Here is a 26,013-nt window from a genome sequence, read left to right on the forward strand (position 1 = left end):
TAGCTCAGGGCTAATCTTCCTCAAAAAAAACCCAATAAAGTAAAAAATAAACTGCAAACTAGAATCAACCACAAATTGGAATGAATGACCACTTCCAGGAAGAAGAGCTGTTGGAATGACACTCACAGGAATGTGAAGCAAAGAGCAAGTCCTTTCTACCTCCTTCTGCCCTCCAGTCTCTCACCCGCGCCCCCTACTGGCAGATCCAGCAGGGAGTTCTACAGCAAAGCATATATATCCATTTATTTAATAACTATATATATTCATTTAAAAATAATAACTGACATTATCAAGTGCTTACCACATGCCAACAGCTGTTGTAAATCACGTAATCTAACAACTCTAAGAGGTAGGTGTTATTCTATTACCATTTTACAGGTGAGAAAACTGAGGCACAGAGAAGTTAATTTGCCAAAGTCACAACTAAGAAGAGGAGGAATCAGCGTTTGAATCCAGAGAGCTGCTTGGAGAAGATGCAACTTTAACCACTCTGACAACAAATATTTATTGAACACTATCACTGTGCCAGGTGGTGGAATAAAATGTTGAGCGAAAAAGAGACCTAATCTTGGTCCTCATGGAGCTGATTACCTAGTCGGGGAGACCATTAATCCACTCGCTACAAATGAAAGTAAAACTGAAATTGTGCCTGATGCTCCAAAGGAGAATTGCATCAATCATGAAAGCCTTTTACTTAAGAAAAAAAAAAAAAAAAAGAGGAGAAGTTTGCCTGAGTTGGGGGTTGGCAGTGGGAATGGGGCCAGACCAAGGAGGGACTTGGAGGCCCAGGAGAAGGGAGAGGTTTGTCCTTACCCCCAAAACAATGCGAAGCCACTCAAGGCTTTCCAGCGGGGTACTGAGGGTGGGAATGGTGAACCAGACTGGCTGGAGGGAAGCTGGGTACGACGCTACTGTCCAGGTGAGAGGAAAAGTTGGTACTGAAGATGGAGAGAAATAGAAGGAGTTCAGGCCTCTATTTGTAGTATATATCTAAGATGCTTAGGAGGTAATATTGACAGAATATGGTGATGAATTGGAGGTTGGGGAGGCAGGACTGAGGGAGATGGAGAAATCGAGGATGCATGACTCCTTGAACACTGTTGTCATCCATTGAGCTGGGGGATGGAGAAGGGGTCTGACTGGACCAATATTTAGGCAGTAGAATAGATAGAGCTTGGAACCTGATTGGTACCAGATGCTAAAGGAGATGGAAGCATCGAGTTTACCGAGATATAACTTGATATAACTGCATTATCAAAAGCATTTGCCGCCAGCCGGCTTAAATCAATTAAAATAAAAATTGAAAACTCAGTTCCTGAACTAGCTCCCTGACAAGTGCTCCATAGGCTAGTGGCTACCAAATTGGACAGCACAGAAACAAAACATTTTCATTGCTGCAGAAAGTTCCAATGGTCAGCGTTGCTCTGACAACTGGAAATTACTATGTTTTGCATAAACAAAGCCTATTCGTCTCCAGCTTTGCCTTTAACCCCATGTAACGTTGTTGTCTGGTTTTCTAAGGGTTCAAGGCAGTGCTCTAAACACCAACGCCCCCCATGTGCTGTGCCGAGCTCTAAGGAGGCGTGACTCTAATGCAGCCTGCATCTCGGGCCCATTTGTAAACTGTTTATTACCTGCTCAGGACAACATAAGCAGAGGCGTTGAGAATAAGTTTTCATAAAGTTTTCTAGCAAACTGACATTGCCACAACATTTTTATTGTCTTTTACAAAAGTACCAGTCTGCAATGGATTGGAAATTTAAAATGCCGGTCCTTCGTTATACACTGCGCACCTGCAGAAGTGCTCCAAGGTGCCAGGGTGAGTTGGACCGGGTTCCTGCCCTCCAGGGCTCAGGTCAGGGTGGAGGGAGCCAGGGTCGACATAAGGCCTATTGGAGTTGAGCAAACATTGACATCCGGACTTGATATACATCTGCAAACGATTCCAAAACACATAAAAACACTCACTCACTCCTTTCTTCATGTAGCATTTCCTGAACGCCTGTGATGTGCCAAGCACTGTACTAGGCACCAGGGATACGGCAGGGAGCCAGACAGACAAGGCTCTCAGCCTCTGGAGCTCACAGCTAGTGAGACAGGCTATAAACAAGTTCATCAGAGCGCCAACTGCTATGAGGAAAACCAAAGAAGGGAGGGACAGAGAGTGACTGCAAGATGGGCGCTACTGGTTCACGGGGTGGTCAGAGAAAGACTCTCCAAAGAGGTGTCATTTGAGCTAAAACCTGAGGACGGGAAAGAGCCAGTCAAGAAGTGAGTGGAGGGAACAGCAATCCAGGCAGAGGGAACAGTCAGCATCAAGCCCTTAAGGTGAGAACAAGATCAGCTCGTGTAACAGGAAGGAGGCCAGTGCAGCTGGAGTGTGCGGAACAAGAGGGAGAGTGCCTATAGAAGCTGTGGAGGTGAGCACGGACCAGATCGTGGCGCCCACAAGAAGGGGTCAGGATTTTATCCTAAGTGCGTTGTAATGTTTAAGCAGGGGACCAAGGCAATATGATTTGGGTTTTTATTTTTATTTTTTTTCCAAGGAGGATTAGCCCTGAGCTACCATCTGCCAATCCTCCTCTTTTTGCTGAGGAAGACTGGCCCTGAGCTAACATCCGTGCCCATCTTCCTCTGCTTTATATGTGGGACGCTTGCCACAGTGTGGCTTGCCAAGCGGTGCCATGTCCGCACCTGGGATCCGAACCGGTGAACCCCGGGCCACCAAAGCAGAACATGCACACTTAACCGCTGCACCACTGGGCCAGCCCCTGATTTGGGTTTTTAAAAGATCTCTCTCTTTGGCTGGCCCGGTGGCACAACAGTTAAGTTTGCACATTCTGCTTCGGTGGCCTGGGGTTCACTGGTTCGGATCCCGGGTGCGGACATGGCACTGCTCGGCAAGCCACACTGTGGCAGGCGTCCCACATAGAAAGTAGAGGAGGATGGGCACGGATGTTAGCTCAAGGCCAGTCTTCCTCAGCAAAAAGAGGAGGATTGGCAGATGGTAGCTCAGGGCTAAACTTCCTCAAAAAAAAAAAAAAAAGATCTCTCTGTTGTGTGGAGAATGGACTGAAGGGAGCCAAGAGTGGACTCAGGGAGACCAGTGGGAGGCTGTTGCAGACATCCAGTTGAGAAAGGTGAAGAGAAGTGCATAGAAGGTGAATCAGATTGAGCCTCTGCTGTCCATTGTCTGGAATAAGGGTTCTCACTTGGGATGACTGGATGGACTTCAGGAGGCTGATGAGGCCCCTGTAATTATATTAAAAATTTTGTGTTTGTGTGCTTAGGAGAGGGTTTTTGTGTGTGTGTTTTTTTTTTTTTTTTTTTTTTTGAGGAAGATTAGCCCTGAGCGAACATCTGCAAATCCTCCTCTTTTTGCTGAGGAAGCCTGGCCCTGAGCTAACATCAGTGCTCATCTTCCTCTACTTTATACGTGGGATGCCTACCACAGCGTGGCTTGCCAAGCGGTGCATGGGTCCACACCCGGGATCCGAACCGGCAAATCCCGGGCCGCCAATGCGGAACGTGCAAGCTTAACCTCTGCGTCACCAGGCCGGCTCCCGGCTTTTTGTGTTTATGAGGGGTATCCTTCCATTATGATCTGTAGGTAAAGAAACATTGGCCTAGGAACCAACATTCAATAAAGTGGTAGGTGTTCTTCCTTCACAAAACTCTGCATCTGAAGCCAGGACATGAACCTCAGCACCATCACAACCACCACTAAAAGACATCCAAGGCTATAATAAATTTATTTTGTTTTTTATGTTTTCTTTTTGAGGAAGATTAGCCCTGAGCTAACATCTACCGCCAATCCTCCTCTTTTTGCTGAGGAAGAGTGGCCCTGAGCTAACATCTGTGCCCATCTTCCTCTAGTTTATATGTGGGACACCTGCCACAGCATGGCTTGATGAGCAGTGCCATGTCTGCACCGGGGATCCGAACCGGTGAACCCCGGGCCGCCAAAGCAGAACGTACAAACTTAACCACTGCGCCACCCGGCCAGCCCCCAAGACTATAATAAATTTTTAAAAAAGGAAAGAAACAAGTGTTGGTGAGGAGGTGGACAGATTGGAACCCTCATAAGTTACTGGTGGAAATGTAAAATTGTGCAGCCATTATGGAAAACAGTTTGGTGGTTCCTTGAAAAGCTAAACATAGAATTATCATATGACCCAGCAATTTCACCCCTAGGTATACACGCCAAAGAATCGGAAACAGGGACTCAAACAGATCCTTGTACACCAGTGTTCACCGCAGCATTATTCACAATAGCCCAAAGGTGAAAACCACCAAATGTCCATCAACAGAGGAATGGGTAAACAAAATGTGGTACATATGCACAACAGAACATTATTCAGCCGTAATGAAGTTCTGATACATGCTACAACATGGATGAACCTTGACAACATGTGTTAAGTATAAAAAGCCAGCCATGGGCAGGCTGGTGGTGTTAGTGGTTAAGTTTGTGCGCTCTGCTTCCCCAGCCTGGGGTTTGCCGGTTCGGATTCTGGGAACAGACCTACACACTGCTCATCAATGCCATGCTGAGGCAGTGTCCCACATAAAAGAAGTAGAAGGACTTACAACTAGGATATACAATTATGTACTGGGGCTTTGGGTAGGAAAAAAAGAAACAAACCAGACACAAAAGGACAAATATTGTATAATTTAGCTTATATGAAATATCTAGAACAGGAAAATTCATAGAAACAGAAGGTAGATTACAGGTTACCAAGAACTGGGGAGAGAGAGAATGAGGAGTTATAGCTTAATGGTTCCAGAGGTTCTGTTCCAGCTCACGAAAAAGTTTTGGAGACACACAGTAGCCATGGTTGCACAACATTGTGAATGTAATTAATGCCACTGAATTATACACTTAAAAAGGTTAAAATTGCAAAAAAACCAAAAAGACAATTGAGCCTACGTTTGTGTTACAACTACAACTCTATTGCAAATAGAAAGTGTTGCTATGGAAGGCGCAAACAGCTATGAGGGAGGATGGGTAGTCCAGGGAGAGTTCACGTAGGAGGTGGTGATTAGGGAAAGTTGCCTAGAGGTGGTAATCATGAGCTGGGTTTTGGAGTAAGATTTCCCCCAAAACAGAAAGGAGAGGAAAAGTTCCCAGTAAGCTCTGAGACCTATTTTCCTAAGGACCGTGGAGCCACTGCCTAGGTTATCATCTTGGCTCTGTTACTAACCGGCTGTGTGACCTGGGGACCTCTCTGTGCCTCAGTCTCCTCCTCTGTGAAATTGTAATAGTAATCGTACTTCCTGCTAGGGCTGCTGTGAGGATTAAATTAGTTAACACATGTACAAGTGTATTTAGATCAGGACTTGGCACATAGTAAATGTTATGTGTTAGCTATTCTTGTTTTTAATATTTTTCTTTTTTATGAAAATAAATGTTTTTTGTGGAAAAAAATCTAAGAAGAAAATAAAAATCACTCAAAATTCTACCACCCAAGAGACAATCACGGCGCACGGTTTATTGCATCTTGTTCCACAATTTTTTGTGCATAAACACGCACAGTTTATCCACGCACCTCTTGAGACTTTCTCCCTCGAACCTCGCACACCCCAGCGCTCGCACTGTCCTCTGAGCCCCAAGATAATGACGTTTACTTAAGACAAAGCCCCGCCCCTTGATCTCGGACAGTGAAACCACGCCCCCGACTGCCGCGCGCGCGCTCTAAGGTTCGGCGGAGCGTGCACGGCAGGGGCTCTCTCAAAACGGAAGTGACGTATGACGCATGCGCAGTGACGACGAGGAGGTCTCGGGAAACTAAGGGCCGGCCCCGGCGCCGTGCTCGTTTCCGGAAGTGGCCGCTGCGGCAGCATGCTGGAGGAGCTGGGTTTGATCCCGACCATAGGCGAGGATGACGAGGTGGCGGTGGAGCCCGAGTCTGACTCCGGAGAAGAAGAGGAGGAGGTATGAGCCGATCGGGGGTGGGGTGGGGTGGGGTGGGGTGAGGGGGCGCGGCGGCGGGCGGTCAAGTCTCCTTGACTGCTTCCCTTCCCCGTGATTCCTCAGGTCCCTGCTCCCAGATCCTCAGCATCCCCTGCCAGGCCGGCAGGTCTCCCTGGAAGGGTCTCACCGGGACCCCAAGATCTTCCTCAGTTTGTTCCCCACTAGCTTTTCTTCACCTCCGCTCCTGTGCCGGTGACATTCCGTGTCGCTTTAGTGAACTCAATACCCATTCGGTGAACTGGTGTTTGATCTGGGTCTTGTGTAATAGAGATCCAGAGGTGAAGCCCGTCCTGGTTCCGGCTCAAGGAGCCATGGGTATCCATTCGTTCCTTAAGCCGGTATTTATTGAATACTTAAATTGCTACACCTAAGCATTTGGGAGACGGCAGTGAACAAGATGGGCAAGGACAGCACTCTCCTGAAGCTTATGTTGGGGGGAGGTTACAGACATTAAGCGCTATGGCGATTAAAAAGGGTGATGAAAAAGATGCCCACCCTTCAAAGATCCAGCCTGCGGAGTTTCCCCTCTGCGGCTTCCTCTGCCTACCGACACCTCCGTTTGGGTGTCCCATGGCCTCTGCAAATTCACCTTCTCCAAAGCTGAACTCTGGTCTCCCTTACCCTCTTAACCTGCTCCGTCTGGAGCCAGAAACACTGGGGTCGTCCTTGACAGCTGCTCCCTCCTATGTTCTGCAGGCTAGCTCAGGAATCTCTCTGAAGCTTCTCCCCCTCTGTCCATCCACACTGCTCCCCCTCTAGACCAGGCCTCTGCCATCTTGTGCCTGGATACCCACAATTCTAACATATCTGGTCACCTGCTGTTTCTCTTGCCCGCTTCCTCTAGTGCATTCTCCACTTAGCAGCCAGAATGATCTTTTCATTTCTTCATGGAAAACTATCATAAAAAAGGACTGAAGCAAATATGGCAAATGATAATGCAAAACTTCAGGTGTGAAGTGCTATACAACTATTGATAGTTAAACTAGGTACCTGAGAAAAGATGTATGATCATTACTAATAATGAAGTTTAGCATCAGAGTTCTTGTGAGATTGTTTAACTCAAGTAAGAAGAAAAAGTCAGTACAGCACTTTTTAGTTCTTGGGGTTTTTTCTTCTCAATTTCTTTTTCCGAAGCCATAGTTCAGGCAGTTCTCCTTCCTTTCTAGTTTCCAATGTATGGGTTTTTAAAGTTATCTTTTTTTATTCATTTCTAACTTAATTGAATTGTGGTCGGAGAATAGTCTGTGTAATATTGATTCTTTGAAACTTATTGAAGATTTGCTCGAAGCCTACTGCGTGATCAGTTTTTGCAACTATTCCATGTGTGCTCAGAAAGCATGCACGTTCTCTACTAGTGGGCGCAGTGTTCTCTCTGTGTTCATTGGAGTGAGGCTTATTAATTGTGCTGTTCAGATTTTATACTGACTCATTTTTTGTCTGCTTGATCTATCAGTTACTGAGAGAAGTGTGTTACAATCTCCCATGGCGATTGTAGACTGGTCAGTTTCTTGTCATCTGTCAATTTTTGCCTTGTGGGGCCGGCCTGGTAGCGCAGAGGTTAAGTGTGCACATTCTGCTTCACCCTCCTCTTCATTAACCCAATTCTGATTTGCTTAAAGAATTTATCTTGATTTGTGTTCAAGAAATATCCAGTGCTGGCCCAGTGGCGCAGCGGTTAAGTGCGCATGTTCTGCTTTGGCAGCCTGGGGTTCACAGGTTCGGATCCCGGGTGTGGACATGGCACCGCTTAGCAAAAGCCATGCTGTGGTAGGCATCCCACGTATAAAGTAGAGGAAGATGGGCATGGATGTTAGCTCAGGGCCAGTCTTCCTCAGCAAAAAGAGGAGGATTGGCAGCAGATGTTAGCTCAGAACTAATCTTCCTCAAAAAAAAAAGATGAGGATTGGCAATGAATGTTAGCTCAGGACGAATCTTCCTCAGCAACATAAATAAATAAATAATTTTGCCTTGTATATGTCTGTTGTCTTATTGGGTGCCCTTGTTTCTTTCGTCCTTTTCTAGTGTTCTTTCATCTCAGTCCCATAGTCACCCTGCTTCTCTCTTTTCCCAGGGGCCCATTGTGCTGGGCAGAAAGCAGAAAGCCTTGCAGAAGAACCGCAGTGCTGATTTCAACCCTGACTTCGTTTTCACCGAGAAGGAGGGGATGTATGATGGCAGCTGGGCCATGGCTGACGTCATGAGCCAGCTCAAGAAGAAGGTGAGACTGATAGTGATAGGCGGTTCCAGGCCTTGGGCTGTTAGGGTTGGACAGTCGGTTTTGGGGTCTAGCCCTGACCTTGCTGCCTTTTTCCATCTATTTACATTCAGCAGATAGTGGAACTCCTTTGGAAATACGTGTGTAGTTTTGATGGGGTGGGGAGAGGTGGTCACAAATAACCCACAGTCTTGATTAAAACCAAAGTATAATATGTTGCAAAATGGATTTATTGCAGACTTTAGTTACAAACACGTTCATTGATCTATAGATGATATTTAAAAGTAGTAGAAATATCTTAATTCCTTCATTATAAAATGTCCATGGAGCTTTTCTGGGAGGAGGAGATGGTGAGCTCAGACTATCTTCAGCGTATGTATTAAGAGAGACCCTTATTTTTTTTTTATTTAAAGATTGGCACCTGGGCTAACAACTGTTGCCAATCTTCCTTTTTTTTTTTTTTCCCCTGCTTTATCTCCGCAAACGCCCCCTGTACACAGTTGTATATCTTAGTTGCGTGTCCTTCTTCTAGTTGTGGGATGTGGGACGCCGCCTCAACGTGGCCTGATGAGCGGTGCCATGTCCGCGCCCAGGATCTGAACCTTGGGCCGCCGCAGCAGGAGCGCGTGAACTTAACCACTCGGTCTCGGAGCCGGCCCCAAGAGAGACCCTTTTTGATTTTGTGGATGTTAAAAAGTGTAAAAAAAAGCTCTTAGTTGGGGCTGGCCTGGTGGCGTAGCACTTAAGTTTGTGCACTCTGTTTCAGTGGCCTGGGGTTCGCTAGATTGAATCCCAGACACAGACCTATGCACTGCTTATCAAGCTGTGCTGTGGCAGGCATCCCACATATAAAATAGAGAAAGGTGGGCACAATTATTAGCTCAGGTCCAGTCTTTCTCAGCAAAAAAGGATTGGTGGCAGATGTTAGCTCAGGGCTAATCTTCCTCAAAACAAACAAACAAACAAACAAAAAAGTGTTAGAGGAAATCTGATAATACCAGTCCAATGGTTTAGGAATACCACACATTACATATAAATTACTTGACTTAAAAAAATGGACGTAGCTATGTTAAAATGGTCTGTTTTTTAGGTGTCCACTCCTTGTTTTGAATGTTAGAAAGAAACCTTTGTTTCATCACTTTATGACAAAGAACAATCTAGCAGACATCCTTAGTAGTGGTCTTTTTGACAGCTAGCCTTACCCCACAGATACTGTCATTCTCTGTCTCTTGCCAGGGGATCTCATCTGGCATCACTATTGAGGGTCCTTGGTTCCCACACAGCACAGCCAAAGCTGCTGCAAATGTCACTGTCATTTGCTTGTTTGCCAAGATCTCATGCTTTTCTTTGAATCTGGTGATCAAGCTAGAAGATGCATGAAACTTATTTCCATTTCGTGCACTTCAAAGAGCAATATTGCCTGCTCAGAGCAGTTTAATCCAGGCTGCTGGCCCTTGTTCTGATTGAAATAAAACAGCGTTTCCTTTTCAAGGTCATCTTGAGAGGATTTCTTTCTTCTTTATTTTCATATGGACCCCATGTAATTAAAGACTTGGTTTCATAAAGCTTACAGTCTGGCAGGGTAGAAAATAAGTAGACAGATGGTGACAGTTAATTGTAGTTGTGGTAAGTGCCATAGCAGTCCAGGGTGCTTTGAGCATGCATAAAGGGGGCCTGCCATTTCTAAAGTTTTAGCAATATCCAGCATTACCTGAATTTGCTTGGATTTCAACATTTTAATTAATAGGCTAAATTATGTGTGATAGGCAAGGGGAAGAGTCTTTCCAAGTAGCATTCAGATACAATGTGACATCTCTTGGTGATTGTATCATTCTGAATAGTAAACACCTTCTAAAATGTGGCTGTTCCTATTGGTTCCAGGTAATTTAAAGTTTTTTCATAAGTAGACCATTTATTTAATCTTCTTTTTGCAATGAATAATATATGGATTGATTAATCTGTCCAAGGACAGACAAGCTTTTTGTATATTAGCATCTGAGACCCGACCCGCAGAGGAAGCTTGCTTTGTCTCTTTCCCATGTGTGTATTTCTTTCTCATCTCTTTATTTATATCTGCAGAGGGCAGCCACTACATTAGATGAGAAGATTGAGAAAGTCCGAAAGAAAAGGAAAACAGAGGTGAGAAAGCGAAGCAATTACTTTTCTTTGTAGCGAAGCCCTGAGCTTTACTCTCAGCACCACCCCACTGTTCCTCTTGAGGCCTGAGCTGCAGGGCTGCTGGTGCCGGCAGGCTGTGTGTGTGTTGTAAATATCCACTGGGAGCCCACATAGCGTTCTGCCCAGGCTGGAGGGCATAATGTTGCTCCTAATAGGTTTTGGATTTCCTGAAGTTTGTAGTCGCCTTGCTTTATTATAATTTTTTTCCAGGATAAAGAAGCCAAGTCTGGGAAGTCAGAGATGGAGAAAGAAGCAAAGGAGGGTTCTGAACCTGAGGAGCAGGAAGACCTTGAAGGGGAAGATGAGGCGGGCTCAGAAGATGACGACTCAGAGACCGATTACTCGTCAGCTGATGAGAACATCCTCACCAAAGCAGGTGGATGATGCAACGGCGCTGCCAGAAACAGGGACGGGAAATTGGGCGCTCCTTTGACTTTGTAGCATTTCCTGTGCTCTTCCCTATAGTTAAATTGAAGAGCTCCGTGTTGAATTCCTTTCTTTTCGCTTCCCTTTTTCTGGGGATTTTGTTAGGGTTATTGTACTTTGCAGGCAGAGTTTCCTCTTTCGCCCTCTCCAGCCTCACACAGCTGCTGGCAGCTCCATGGTTCAGACTTATTTGGGGTGATAGGTTCCCCCATGTCCCAGATGGGTCCAGCCACCTAGTGGGTGCTCCATACATACTTCTTGCAGAAATGAGTGTTAAGGCATTGTAATGTAGCGTAGTGGTTGAGAGCCTGGTCTCTGGAACTTGCCGAGTTTACTTCCTGTCTGGCCTTCGGTGAGTTCTGTACCTGTACTGCTGCCCAGTGTCCTCGTCTGTGAAATAAGCCTGAGGACAGGTGGTTGTGTGGATTCAGTGAGGCAGCCACATCAAGCGCTTGGGACAGTGCCTAGCAGAGTGCGAGTGCTCAGTAAGTATGAGCCCTGATTACCAGCTGTGTTTTTCTCCATAGATACACTCAAAGTAAAGGAGCAGAAGAAGAAGAAGAAGAAAGGACAGGTGAGCATGGGCTTGGAAAACAGTGTACAGCTTGTTTTTGCAACCTGAAAGGATTCGAAGGTCAGGTAATTTTCTCGGGCCCTTTTCGCTAAATTCTCACTGTCTTTTGCTTTCCTGGTGTAGGAAGCAGGAGGATTTTTTGAAGACGCGTCTCAGTATGATGAAAGCCTCTCGTTCCAGGACATGAACCTGTCCCGCCCTCTTCTGAAGGTAGTAGCTTCTTTTGGCAACCATGGGATTATTGCACTTGCCCCCTAACTGGGCTCCTCGCCCTAACCTGGGCTCTTGGCCTCCCTAAACTCTGTTGTCCACAGAACTGCCAAAGAACCCTGTTTAGCAGGAAGTTCTATCTTGGCCTATAAGGGCCTGTCCCTTCTGGTCCCCTCTGAAGATGTCTCTTAGCACTCATTCTGCTCTGGCCACCCTGGCCTCCTTGCTGGTGCTCAAACAGGTCTGGCATCTTCTTCCTTGGGGCCTTTGCACTTGCTGTTCCCTCTGTCTGGAAGATTCTTTCAGAAACCTGCTTGCGGTGCTCCTTGCCTCTTTCAGGGTTCCACTCAGTTTCCCCTGCTCCATAAGGCCTTCCTGCCACCCCCTCTGTAAATCGTACCATTCCCTTCCACCTGCCCACTCCGCCCCCTTGACTGCTGTATTTTCTCCATAGCGTTTACCTCCATATGATGTGTGTTGGTTTGGGGGCTGTTTTTCTACCCAGTTGTAAGATTCCTGAAGGCAGGGTTTTTATTTCTTTTGTTTACTGCTGTATCCTCAGTGCCTAGAACAAGGACCCTCTCTTATCCTCAGGCCATTACAGCCATGGGCTTCAAGCAGCCCACCCCAATCCAGAAGGCGTGCATACCTGTGGGTCTGTTGGGGAAGGACATCTGTGCCTGCGCAGCCACTGGGACAGGTAAAAAGGACAGGGAGTTGGGGAGGGGAGAGGAGGTGGAAGGAGGGTGCTCAACCTAGAAACGGCTCTAGGTCGACTTACCAGATGACCACTTTGCTAAATATGCAAATATAAATTTTATATTTATAAATATACAAATTTTAATGCAGTAACACTATATATTCTGTTTAGTAACTTCCCTTTTTAAGAAAAAGATACCCTTATAGGATTAAATAAAGATTACCTTCACCAGACTCACTGTGACTCGTGGCTATCCTAGCAGGGTATCTCTGTGACCCTGACCTTTGTCACTGCCACGATAGGCCCCCATCATAGGAGTAAAGTTTTGTAAAAGGGATGTTCATCACAACATTGTAGATTAGTGCAGTTAATTATATAGTAGAAACAGTCGTGTAATAGAATACTAAGCAACTATTTAAAAGAAGTAAAGAGTATTTAAAGAAATAGGAAAATATGTTTTTTTAAAGGGGGAAGTTACTAAGCAGAATATATAGTGTTATTGCATTAAAATTTATATTTTTATATTTCTGTCCATTTAAAAAAAATTGGTGATATAGATACCATTATGTTAATGTTTATCTCTAGTTGGCTGAATTGTAGGTGATTTTTACTATTTTCATATTTTTTTTATATTTCCCGGATTTTTTACACTGACCATGTGGTTTGAAAACAGAAAAAAGTTTTGTGAAAAATAAGTTGCTTCCTTTCCCCCTGAGCAGATACATAGTTTTCTGTGCTCAGGTGCAAACCTGAACTGTGAAGGGCCTGAAGCGCTCCTCATGGCTTCCTGCTGCCCTTCCCGCCAGGTAAAACTGCGGCTTTTGCCCTGCCCGTCTTGGAGCGTCTGATCTACAAACCCCGCCAGGCTCCAGTAACCCGCGTGCTCGTGCTGGTTCCCACCCGGGAACTGGGCATCCAGGTGCACTCCGTCACCAAGCAGCTGGCCCAGTTCTGCAGCATCACCACCTGCCTGGCTGTGGGTGAGTTTCTGGCTGAGGGCTGCCCGCCTCTGAGGGACCCGGATGCGGTGGAGGACCAGTGTGGCCCAGCATCTGAGGGTGACAGGAAAGCCTTTATATGATCGAACCCACTTAAAAACTGTATGACGTGTATTCATAGTAGATAGTGGGGGCAAGGGGAGAGGGTTTGAATGAGACTTAACCAGCCTTGAAAAATGAAACTTTGAAATTATGGGAAAAAAAATTTTCTTGGTACTTAGCAAATTTAGGATATAATTTCTGCCTCATGTGAATAGTGAGTCAGATTATTTGGGGCAGAATTTTTCTGATGATATATTGTCATTTAACCTTCATTTCACCCTCGCATGCAATGGGCAGTCAGAGGTGATGTACGAAGACATCGATTTTCTCAGCTGCTTCGCTCAATCCCTGGATGTTTGAATCTATTTTGAAGTGCCTTTGTGTCACCGTCTTTTTTGGTTTTCACACTTAGCACGATTGTGATGAAACAATCTGTTTCTCCCAACGTATTGTAAAATCCATGCGAGTGGGGCCTTTGTCAGTCTTATTCTCTGCTCTTTCCTCTGCATCTGATATGAGACCTGGCAGGTGACAGGGCTCAGTCAATACCAGTGACAGAAGTGGCCACCTTGTGGGGCTCTTCTCTTTGCAGGTGGCCTGGACGTGAAGTCTCAAGAAGCCGCTCTTCGGGCAGCGCCTGACATCCTCATTGCCACCCCGGGCCGGCTCATCGATCACCTCCACAACTGCCCTTCCTTCCACCTGAGCAGCATCGAGGTGCTCATCCTGGATGAGGCTGACAGGTACACCTGAAATGGTGGGGCCCCAGGTGCTCTGAGGTCCCAAGGGCCACACCCCTGGACAGGAACCTGCCATCCTGCATTATTTTTCCTGGCTCTCACCATCGCCATTGGTCTGCAGTGCCAATTCAGCTGCTCACGTTTGCTCTCTCCATCCTTAGCCTGGATTACCCTGCTTTCTTTCTCTCTTTCTGTAATGTGATAGTTGAGAGGGAAGGTAGGTCAAATTCTGGCTCTGCCACTTCCTGCTATTTGGAAACGTTATTTAGATTCTCAAGGCAAAACCTTTCCTTGCTTGTAAGTGGGGGATAAGACTAGTACCCACCTCACAGTGTTGAGGATTCAAGGAGTAACATCGGTGAAGTGCTGGTGCATAGTGAGGGTTCAGCAAACAGCCTCTGCTACTGGGGTAGGGGACTCCTCCTCTCCTTCCTTCCATCCCTCCTCTCTCTCTCTCTCCCTCTCTCTCTTCCTTTCTCTCACACATATCCCATCTGCTCACCTCTTTCCTTCATGACTGATCACAATAAACTCAACCAATAATGGATGTGGGAGGAGAGAAAGGAGGCCGCAAATAACCCCAAAACCTGTTGAAATTTACTCTCCAGTTGAAGCATCTCAAAACTAAGCAGGTCCTTAACCAGGCTTCTGATCCCATCTGCCCCTGCCTCTCTCTCCCCATCTCCGTGAAAGGCGATTCTGTGCTTCCAGTTGTTCAGGCCAAAGTTCTCAGCGTCATCCTTCTCTCTTTTTTTTCACACCCCTGGTACAAGGCCTCCGCTGGTAAATGCTGTCGACACTTCCCCACCTTGGGGCTTCTGTGCTTCCCTCAGCTTGGAATGACCTCTTGTACTTCCTCTGGTTTCTGCTCCAGTTGTCACTTATCTAAGGGGTGTTTGCCAGCCACTCTCTTTAACAGCTCCTGCCCTCCTCCCACATCCCCGCCTCATCCCTCCCTCCCTGCCTTTCGTTCTCTGAGGTGCTGCACGTCTCAGACTTCCCACATTGTTAGCTGAAGGCTCACGTGGTGGTTGTGTTCCTCCTTTCCTCTGGAACATCACCTTCATGCAGGGCCGGCTTTGTGTTGCTTGCTGCCACATCTCATTGTCCACGGGCATGTCTAGTATCTAGCAAGTGCTCATTAAGTATTTGTTGAATAACCGATTAGCTCCCCCAGTGCAAACAAACCATTCTTGCGGCCTGGAGGAGGTGATGGAGCTTGTTCTAAAAGCCAAGGGAACGTGATGTGATTTAGATTTTAAAGGGGAAGGGAATTGTATTCTTCAAAAATGTCAGTGTCTCAAAAGACCAAGAAAGGCTGTGGAAGTTTCAGATTAAGGAGTCCAAGGAGACACAATAATGTGATATCTGATCCTCAACTGGAGGGAGAAATACTCTAAAGGGTTGGGGCAGTTGAAAAAACTGGAGTCAGAGTAATCTCACAGATTAATATTATCTACGAAGAGAAAACGGTCCCTTTGCAGTGGAGGGAGCTGGCAGACAGACACCACTTCAACCAAGTGATCAAACTCACACCAGTGGTACCGGAACAAACTGACCATCCGTCTCCTGATGGAGCAAGAGCGATGTGCACAGCCGCGCCTCTGCACGTTCTCCCAGTGATGACAGATGAATCCGGTCCCTGGGAAATAGACAAATGCAGAGTGTGAAAAAGGGTGAGGGGACTTTTCTAGACTAAAGGAGATTATAGAGACATGACAACCAAATGCAATATAGGAACTTTCCTTCCTGGACTGAAAAAACAAAAGACAGCTGTAAAATGACATTTTTGGGACAGTTGGGGAAATCTGAATATGAGCTGTACTTTAGATATTATTCAAACACTTAAGTTTCTTGGGTGTGATAATGATATTGTGGTTATGTAGGAGAAGGTCATTGTTCTTAGGGGATGTGTGCTGAGATGTTTAGGGCTAAGGTGTTGTGATGTCTGTAACTATTCTTCAGAAAAAAGATAAAGCAAATGTGACAAAATGATAATTCTTGGTGAATCTTGATGGGTCAAATAACAATAGTAGTGATAAAATAAGTAAATAAATGATCCTGAAACATACTAATGACAACAACCAAACATTGCCTGTCTGATGTTTTCTGTCTCACTGTGACAGACGGCAGCTCAGTCCATTTCTTTTGATTCCTTCCCTTCCTTGCTTACCAGGATGCTGGACGAGTACTTTGAGGAGCAGATGAAGGAGATCATCCGAATGTGTTCCCACCACCGCCAGACCATGCTCTTCTCAGCCACCATGACGGACGAGGTGAGCCGCAGAGGTTCTCCGTGGCGGGGTGAATGGAGGGGTAGTGCATGGGACCCGGGCTGGGCTGGAGGGGGTGGCCTGGGGTGAGCACAGGCATGCCTCGCTCACTGCCTCCTGGCAGGCTGGTGAACATCCCTGTCTTTGTGCCTGGCAGGTGAAAGATCTGGCTTCTGTCTCCTTGAAGAATCCCGTCCGGATATTTGTGAACAGCAACACGGACGTGGCCCCCTTCCTGCGGCAGGAGTTCATTCGGATCCGGCCAAATCGGGAAGGAGACCGGGAAGCCATCGTAGCAGGTGAAAGCCCGGGGTGGGACCGGGCAGAGTAGGGTGGTCAGCTTCCTTGTGGGTTCCATGCTGAAGTGCTTGGGTTGCACCCCGGTATGTCCTCCATCCAGTCTCCCCTAACGCAGTGTGTGGCACTGCCGTTCGTCCACTCCTTCACTCTCGCCATCAGTCATTCCTCCCTTTCTGTATTGCCTCACCTCACTCCCACCATCCAGGCCTCTTTATGTGCTGCTGAACTCCCAGCCACTTCCCCCCAACTATCCTTCTGGCCCTTAGTCTAGGCCACTGCTGTCTGTGGCCTGAGTTGTTGCAGCAGCCTCTTACTTGGCTGTCATTCTTCCACCCTTGTCCCCTGGTAATCCATTCTCCACAGTGCAGATCATTTAAAATGCTCAGCTGTGAACGAGCATTCACTCCTGTTACTTCCCTACTTAAAGCTCTCTGGTGTCTTCCATTGTTCTTAGACTAAAATCCACACTCCCTAGCAAGTCCTGTAAGACCCTTCAGGACCTGGCCCTGCCCTCTTCAGTCCCAGCCTTGGTGCTTTCGCTCATGGCGCTGTAGCCACCCTTGCCTGCTTTCACTCTCTCAAGCCCACCAAGCTCGTCCTGCCTCAGGGCCTTTATGTTTGCTCTTTCCTCTGCCTGGAATCTTCCCCCAAATCTTGTGGATGAGCCTGCCTTGTCATTCAGCCTAATGTCACCCCTTCAGTGAGGCCAGCCTCGAAGCTGCCTCCCTGTCCTCCCTTTACTCTCACCGCATTAATCACCCTTGCAAACTGGGAATTGGCTTCTCTGCCTCTGCCGTGGAACATGAGCTCCACAAGGCCAGGACCTCGCCTGTCTCCCCCAGTGCCAGGCACAGCAGCCACTTTGCAGGCGAGGAAGGAGCAGGTGTTGGAGGTGGCTGCTGACTCAGTCCTCTCTCCCTGCCAGCTCTTTTGACAAGAACCTTCACTGACCACGTGATGCTCTTCACCCAGACCAAGAAGCAGGCCCACCGCATGCACATCCTCCTGGGGCTCATGGGGCTGCAGGTGGGCGAGCTCCACGGCAACCTGTCACAGACGCAGCGGCTGGAGGCCCTCCGGTAAAGGTCAGGGGGCTGAGGCTCCCACCCATCCTTCAGAGAGGGCTCTCCTCATGTGAAAGAGGGAAAATACCACTCAGAAGTTATGTTAGAGCAACAGCAGAGGACACAGATAGTACAGATCCCCACTTTAAAAATTTTAGTCTAGGGGCCGGCCTGGTGGTGGAGTGGTTAAGTTCGTGTGCTCCGCTTTGGCGGCCTGGGGTTCACAGGTTTGGATCCTGGGTGCGGACCTAGTACCACTTGTCAAGCCATGCTGTGGCAGCGTCCCACATAAAATAGAGGAAGATTGGCACAGATATTAGCTCAGCGACAATTTTCCTCAAGCAAAAAGACAAGGTTGGCAACAGATGTTAGCTCAGGGCCAGTCTTCCTCACCCACACACATACAGTTATAGTCTGACCACTGTAAGGTCATGTCTTAGATACATTCAGAACTCTGACTTTGTAGGCTTCTGGAAGATGATACTCGTGCACTAGGACTTGAGTGGGAGCTGCTGAGTGGGGCCACAGCAGGCACTTCTCACTTGGGAAGACCCAGCATACATTCCGTTCTCTACAGCTTTTCCAGAGTAGTCTCAACATACCTGGGTCTGATAGAACGAGATTTGGAATCAAACCAGCTGCCATTCCTTGAGCGTTCACTTTGCTAGTCCCTGTGTTTTCCATGTGACTTCTTGTTTAATTCTCAGAATAGAGTCAACCTGGTAGGGTTCCTCCTTCAAGACTCTCCACCTCTCCCAGGTTGTCATAGGCAGCTGAGAGTTGATTTTTAAAGAAAGGCTGTTTTGAATGCTGAGACATTTGCATGTGCTACTTTCTATAGTCCAGCTCTGTGGTTCCCAAACTTTCATATTTATAGGAATTGCTGCTTCAGGTGGTGTACACAAAACTGCGTTTGCTCTACGTTATGGGATGTTTAAAGGGGCGTGTAAGTGGCAGATGGCTGACTTTTAGGATCTGTCCCCACTCTGATAGTCTGTACCGTGCTGCTTGAGTCCAAAAGGATTTGTGTTCCGTCTGCTGGCTCAGGCTTTTGCAGAGCATTATTGGCGTCGGGCATCCAGATAAACATCTATTTGTGGCTATTTCCAGGCGCTTTAAGGATGAACAGATTGACATCCTTGTGGCCACAGATGTGGCAGCCCGTGGACTTGACATCGAGGGAGTCAAAACGGTAACAGGCCCCATCTTCCTTGAACCTTTGGTGGCAGTCGTTTTGCCTCCTTGTGTCCCCATTTCCCCAACTCCCAGGTCTGACTCGTGCTTAACTTTGACCTTCCAGGTAATCAACTTCACAATGCCCAACACCATCAAGCATTATGTCCACCGGGTAGGGCGAACAGCGCGTGCCGGCCGGGCTGGGCGCTCGGTCTCTCTGGTGGGAGAAGAGGAGCGGAAGATGCTGAAGGAGATCGTGAAGACCGCCAAGGCCCCTGTGAAGGCCCGGATACTTCCTCAAGGTGAGCCGGCACCGCTGCAGCTGTGCAGGGTGGGGGGTGGGGCATGGTCTTTCATCAGATCCTTTGGGATGGGGCAGGGGGCAGAGGGTCAAGAGAGCAGGTGCTTTGTACTCAGGAGCCAGATTTGAATCCAAGCTCAGCCGCTTCCTTGCTGAGTGACCCTGGGCAGGTCTGTCCTCATCTGGGCTTCAGTCTCTCTGTGTGTGAAAGGGAATAATGATAGACTTGTGCCCCAAGTGCCCCAGTCATAGGGATTTTCCAGCCTTTGGGGAAGAGAAGGCCTCTTCTTGGGGCAGAATTCCCATTAGCCACTACTGCTTCCTCTCAGTGGGGGGCAGAACGTGGGGAGGAAGTCAGCACTCATTCTTTTTGGATATCTTTCATTCTTTTTGTTCTTCTCATCCATAGGGGTCATATAAAGCACATCCTTTTTTAAAATTACAAAAGTAATACGTATTCTGGGGCCAGCCCCATGGCCGAGTGATTAAGTTCACGTGCTCCACTTCAGGGGCCCAGGGTTTTGCCATTTTGGATCCTGGGCTCAGACATCGCACCACTCATGGGGCCGTGCTGAGGCGGCATCCCACATAGCACAACCAGGGGGACCTACAACTAGAATATACAACTATGTACTGGGGGGCTTTGGGGAGAAGAAGGAAAAAAAAAGATTGGCAACAATGTTAACTCAGGTGCCAATCTTAAAAAAAAAATGTATTCAATGTTGGAAGTTAGTAAATAAAAATAAGTGCAAAACTGTAATTGTATGTGAAAGAACTCACCACTCTTAGCATTTAGGTGCATATCCTTTCAGACCTTTTTTCCATTTGTATGTGTGTTTTTCTTTCATTTAATTCATTCAGTCAGCAAACAGTTATTACGTATTGCTGTGTGCTGGTGCTGTTTATTCTGTTCTAGGTATTGGGGATACTGCAAGAAACAAACTAGCTGATAGACTGGTGGGAAAGAGACACAATAAATGAGCTAATAGTAGACGTGATCAAGAACAATAGGAGGAGAGGTACTTACTTTAGAAAAGTTCTTCAGGAAAGGCCTCTGAACAGATGGCGTTTGAGTTGAGTCCTGCATGATAAGAATGAGGCAGCCATGAGCCCTCTGGAGACAGAGTTTGCCAAGCAGAGAAAAGCAGGGCAAAGCCTCTGAGGCGGGAACAAACTTGGTGTGCAAGTAGAAGAGTAGGAAGGCCAGAGGGCCTGGGGCATGGTGAGCAAGGGGGAGGGAGAAGGTCAGAGAGGTGGGCAGGGGCCACGCTTAGGAGTTTGGAATTTATTCCAGTAGCAACAGGAAGCCTTTGAGGGGGGGTGTTAAGCAGACAAGTCACACATAAAAACTCAATTTTTTACATCGCTAAATACACATCTACATTATTTTCATCAGCTGCACAGTATTCATCTTTATTTTAGTCTTTTTTGTTCTCTTCCCTTGAGATGTCATCCTCAAATTCCGGGACAAGATTGAGAAAATGGAGAAAGATGTGTATGCAGTTCTGCAACTGGAAGCTGAGGAAAAAGAGATGCAACAGTCAGAAGCCCAGGTGAGGCTGTGAGGAGGGTTCTGGTCCACAGCGCTGCTCAGTAAGCAGACTGTAGCGGCCCTGCTGCCTCTGCCCTTCTGAAGTATTGTGTCTGCCACACATATCATCAGAGCCCCAAGCATTTGCAGGCTGTGGTTTCCTACAGCTGCCACGTTATGTATTATCTGATGTACGTTTCATGACAGGCATCCTTCTGCCGTCCCCACAGATCAACACAGCAAAGCGGCTCCTAGAGAAGGGCAAGGAGGGACCAAACCATGAGCCTGAGAGGAGCTGGTTCCAGACCAAAGAAGAGAGGAAGAAGGAAAAAAGTATGTCTGGAAGGTTCCTCAAAAAGCTAAACAGACTTACCATAGGACCCAGCAATTCCACTCCTAGGTCTATACCCAAAAGAATTGAAAACAGGGACTCAAATGGATACTTGTACACCAGTGTTCACTGAAACATTATTCACAATAGCTAAAGGGTGGAAACAACCCATGTCCATCATCAGATGAATGGATCCACAAAATGTGGTGTGTACATACGATGGAATGTTATCCAGCCATAATGACATTCTGATACATGCTAAGTGAAGTAATCCAAACACAAAAGGACAGATATTTATGATTCCACATATATGAGCTACCTAGATAGGTAAATTCATAGACAGAAAGTAGAGCCATTACCAGGGTTTGGGGGAGACAGTTACTACTTAATGGTTGCAGAACTTCTGTTTGGGATGATGAAAAGTTTGAAAAGAAACAGACAATGGTGATGGTTGTACAGTATTGTGAATGTAATTAATGCTACTGAATTGTACACTTAAGAATGGGTAAAATGGCGCATTTTATTTTTTATATATATATTTTTTTGTTTTTTTAAAGATTGGTACCTCAGCTAACAATCTGTTGCCAATCTTTTTTTTCTTTTTAATTCTTCTCCCCAAAACCCCTCAGTACATAGTTGTATATTCTAGGTGTAGGTCCTTGTGGTTGTGCTATGTGGAACGCCATCTGAGCCTGGCCTGACGAGCAGTGCCATGTCCACCCCCAGGATCTGAACAGGCGAAACCCTGGGCCGCTGAAGCAGAGCGCGTGAACTTAACTGCTCGGCCATGGGGCCGGCTCCAATGATATATATTTTGCAACAATTAAAAAATAGTAAGTCAGGAAGATATTTATGTATATCCCCCTCCTCCCCCCCTTTTTTTTTTTTTTAAAGATTGGCACCTGAGCTAACATCTATTGCCAGTCTTCTTTTTTTTTTTCCTTCTCCCCAAAGCCCCCCAGTACATAGTTGTATGTTCTAGTTGTGGGTCCTTCTGGGTCCACGGGGTTGGCCCCCCGCTCCCTTTTTTTAAACACAAATGAATTCACATTGTTCTATACTTTGCTTTCTTCAATTAATTTTATAGCTTGGAGATCATTTTGTATAGGCACATATAGCCACCTTTTCTTCCCCCCTTTTTTTTTAATGGCTGCATGGTCTTCTATCATATGGGTAGCTTATCATTTATTTAATTAGTCCCCCATTGAGGGACACTGAGGTTGTTTCCTATCTTTTGCTATTATAAACAAGTGATGTGGTGAATAACTTTATACAGAAGCCCTTTCACAATTAAGCAAGTATATTTGATTTGCAGAATAAATTCCTAAAAGTGGAATTATAGGTCAGAGGGTGTGTGTGTTTCTTATTTTGTTAGGGATTGCAAATTTACCCTCCAAAGAGGTTGTACCAGCAATTTAAGAAATGCTGCCTGTATTTGATGGGACAAAAAATCAGGGTGTATGTATGTTAAGTTTCTATGTTAAAAAGAGAGTTATAACTGTATTGTGGGAAGGTGTGGGGGAGTGCAAAACTAAATTCTCATCTTTCATAAAAGGAGGTAGATAGATAATGAATGTCTCAAATTGATTAATCGAGAAGTAGTACAAGCAAGCATGTTATTTAGGGAGATAAAGGTGACCACCAGAAGAAGTGATCACTGCTTCTCGTTTTAAGTCCATATGTGCCAGTTTAAAACATGTGTACTTCTTATTGTAAGTTTAAAAAAAGATAGAAGACAGTACCTGAAATCTCATGCTCTCTTCTCATCCCAGTTGCCAAGGCTCTGCAGGAGTTTGACTTGGCCTTAAGAGGAAAGAAGAAAAGGAAGAAGTTTGTGAAGGATGCCAAGAAAAAGGGGGAGATGACAGTGAGTAGGCTTCCTTTTGGAGTTGGGTCCCAGCCTGGAGGGTGGGTGAGGGCTGCCTGGTCTGTTCCACACTCACATGCCATCCTTCTCCCAGGCAGAGGAAAGGTCCCAGTTCGAAATCCTCAAGGCACAGATGTTTGCTGAGCGGCTGGCCAAGAGGAATCGCAGAGCCAAGCGGGCGCGAGCAATGCCTGAGGAGGAGCCATCGAGAGGCCCTGGTAGGCAGATGGGGAGCCTGTAGAAACTGGTAGGAAGGTTCTCCCTCAAACCTGTGCTTGTCGTCAGGGAGAAAATTGGAGGGATGATGATAAGAGCATGTTTCTGAGTAATGAGTATGTACCAGTGTGTACAGCTGTCCTTTTATTGGCTGTAAGTGGTGAAGTGGCTCCCGTGGTTGGTGGGGAAGAGCTAGGAGTTGAACCCAGGCCTTTCTGACTCTGGAGCTAAGTCCTTACCATCTGCTACTTGGAGGAGCACGTCAGGGTAGAACAGAGCCAAGATGGTCTTCAGCGCATTTCACGTGTAAGTGGCCCCTTTCACTTTTGGACTCTGTAAGCACCCTTTGGAGTGGTTCTTTACACCTGGTACCTCTGATTCCTTATCCCTTTTCTGCCGAGATCAGATATCTTGTCTCCATGTCAATAAGTCATCAGGGCAGAGCAGCCACTGAACTTGGAACCATTAACCTGAGCTTAAGGGGATTTAGGAGCTTGGGCCAAATAGGACATGTGTAACCCATTCTCTCTGCACAGCCAAGAAGCAAAAACAGGTGAAGAGATCTGTATTTGATGAAGAACTTACCAACACGAGCAAGAAGGCCCTGAAACAGTATCGAGCTGGGTAGGGTTTTTAAGTCATCATCATTTTTGATGAAAGCTGTGAATCTTCTCCCTCCTTCCTTACTCCCAATTCTCTCACATACCTATAGCTTTATAATACATAATTTCAGGGACTCCTGTCGCCCACCTCCCCCCCCCCCCCCCCCCCCAGCCCATGTGTGGAGCCCAGAATGAGAACAGGAAAAAAAAGATGTTAAGGCCCTCCTGCCTTAGAGGTGAAATAACCCATTTTAGGTTCAGAAATAGAGCTTTCTTTCAGGAGAGTGATAGAACCCAAAACAAAGGACCCTAGTTTGCTCTTGGGAATATGTGTCTCCCTAACATCCCCTGGGCCGGGGTTGGGGTGGGGACAGACTAAGCTTCCCAAGTAGTCTTATGATGTACACAAGAAGGAAGAGCCTCTTCCTGTCTTGTTTTAAAGCTGGGCCCTGACTTCCACAAACCCCTATTATCAGGTGGCAACAGACACAGGCTTAGAACCTCCGGCCCTGAAAATGATGCATCCATGCTGCTGCTGCTTTGTGTAGGAGCTGGGGGGTGAGTGGGGGGTGAGACATTGCCCGTTTGTCCAACAGCTTGCCATGTCAGCATCTCATCTTCTCTCACCTACAGCCCCTCCTTTGAAGAAAGGAAACAGTTGGGCTTGCCCCGCGAGAGAAGAGGCGGTAACTTTAAATCTAAATCCAGGTAATGTTTACAGTTTGGAGGGCCAGAGGTTTTCACTGGGATTGAAAAGAAACTTCGTGGGAAAGGAGCTCCTCCTGCCTCTTTCTGGTCTTAGGGTTGGTCTTTACTTAATGTCTTAATAGGTACAAGAGGAGGAAGTAGCCGTGGTGGCCCGAAGAAGTTCATGGTGTGGCCCTTAGATCCCTTCCTTGTGAGAAGTCGTCCTGGCTTAGTCTGTCTTTTCTCTATTTGTCAAAAAAATTGTTTAAAACTCTGACAAGTCTGTGTCATTTGTACATTAAGAAAAACTAAAAATTTGGGGGTGGTGGTCTTATATAGCTATTTCCTAAGTGTCCCTGTCAGTCAGCCAAGGCTCCCTTCTTGCTGATTAGCTTTCAGATAAAGAAGATAGCAAATGGAGGATGTATTTTTTGGGAGGGGGAAGAAACCAATCTAATTGTATATTTTATTCCTGTCTCTTCCCACAATAGCACAGTCTACCCCCAGTCTACTGACTTGGCAGTGCCACATAGAGTTGGAATGCATCTTTATGCTTGTAGAGGAGCTGGGTGTGGAGTAAGGAAATTCTTGCCAGAAGTTCTTTTCTGTTGATGTCCTAGAACTGAAAGTTATTTATTGAGGACTAACTGTGTACCAGCTATTCTGTATACTGAGCACTGTCTCATTCAATTCACTACACCTCTATGAGGCAGCTGATGTTATCCCCATTTTCCAGGTAAAGAAACAGAGGCTTGGAAAGGTGGAATAACTTTCCAAAGTTGCAGTTGGGAATTCAGGTTTTTGAAACCAGGGTCTACCTGAACCCATACCCTGACTCTTAACTGTGCTGTAGAAGTGCTACTGGAGAGATGGACGCTCAAAGGGGACCGTAGGGGTCCCAGATAAATTAGCTTCTTGTTGCAAGAAATAGCTTCTACTCTGTAGAATGGTAGTTCTCATCCTTTTCTAAATCACAGGTCCCTTTGAGAATTAGATGAAAGCTAGGGGGCACCTGTTAAGAAAATTGTATTTGCAGTTTATGTCATATATAATCTCAAGGAGTACATAGACGGCCCCCCCTCACCCCGCGCCAGCTCACAAATTGTAACAATTATCCAGTAGCACATACCATTAAAATGAAAGAGTGTGTTCAAAGCTATTCATTTAGGCTGCACCTAACAGCTGCCGACAGAGGGTTCTAATTCGGTAAATAACGTCCCACCTGAATGACAGAGTGTGGTTCAGGTTCACTACATGTGCTTACAGAAAGCCCTCCAAGCTAGGTCATTAGGCTAAAAAAGCCTAGTGCAGAACTGTGTACTTTTTTCTTTTTTAAGGGGTATACGTTGCATATGCATAGATTATCTCTGGGAGGACTCATGAAGTTGTTACCAGGGTTGTCTCTGGGAAAGGAAACTTCAAGTATACCCTTTCGTACAGGTTGAAAAGAATTTTCTTTCCACCATGAGTAAAAAGATTCACCAGTTAAATAAAAACCCCATACCATGGAAACAAAATGGCCTCCTTGTAGGCAGTGCCTCCATTCCCATCCTCATCGTCTCAAGCTGCCTAAGCTGCTTCTAACAGTTGAGGACAAACATGGACCACTGA

General features: G+C 46.4%; 1 protein-coding gene across 1 annotated transcript; it reads left to right on the plus strand.

The window, feature by feature from the left end:
* Nucleotides 1–5,730: 5,730 nt before the first annotated feature.
* On the plus strand, nucleotides 5,731–24,679 carry DDX27 (DEAD-box helicase 27). Its single transcript, XM_023626718.2, has 21 exons — nucleotides 5,731–5,932; nucleotides 8,043–8,189; nucleotides 10,266–10,325; nucleotides 10,575–10,740; nucleotides 11,318–11,364; nucleotides 11,488–11,574; nucleotides 12,169–12,274; nucleotides 13,081–13,254; nucleotides 13,907–14,057; nucleotides 16,231–16,330; nucleotides 16,485–16,626; nucleotides 17,553–17,706; nucleotides 18,802–18,883; nucleotides 18,992–19,169; nucleotides 20,615–20,721; nucleotides 20,930–21,032; nucleotides 22,803–22,897; nucleotides 22,992–23,115; nucleotides 23,650–23,737; nucleotides 24,349–24,423; nucleotides 24,546–24,679. Exons 1-21 carry the CDS (start codon nucleotides 5,840–5,842, stop codon nucleotides 24,562–24,564), a joined length of 2,298 nt encoding a protein of 765 aa, XP_023482486.2. The 5' UTR covers nucleotides 5,731–5,839; the 3' UTR covers nucleotides 24,565–24,679.
* The last annotated feature ends 1,334 nt before the right edge of the window (nucleotides 24,680–26,013 follow it).

This window comes from Equus caballus, chromosome 22 (genome assembly GCF_041296265.1).
Source record: "Equus caballus isolate H_3958 breed thoroughbred chromosome 22, TB-T2T, whole genome shotgun sequence".
In the NCBI taxonomy this organism is placed as follows: Eukaryota; Metazoa; Chordata; class Mammalia; order Perissodactyla; family Equidae; genus Equus; species Equus caballus.

Excerpts from the sequence above, each read along its gene's own strand:
- DDX27 (XM_023626718.2), top strand. The coding sequence starts at position 5,840 with ATGCTGGAGGAGCTGGGTTTGATCCCGACCATAGGCGAGGATGACGAG. Across the intron at positions 18,884-18,991 it reads ACATCGAGGGAGTCAAAACG|GTAATCAACTTCACAATGCC; the intron begins GTAACAGGCCCC and ends TTGACCTTCCAG. Across the intron at positions 23,738-24,348 it reads CTGAAACAGTATCGAGCTGG|CCCCTCCTTTGAAGAAAGGA; the intron begins GTAGGGTTTTTA and ends TCTCACCTACAG.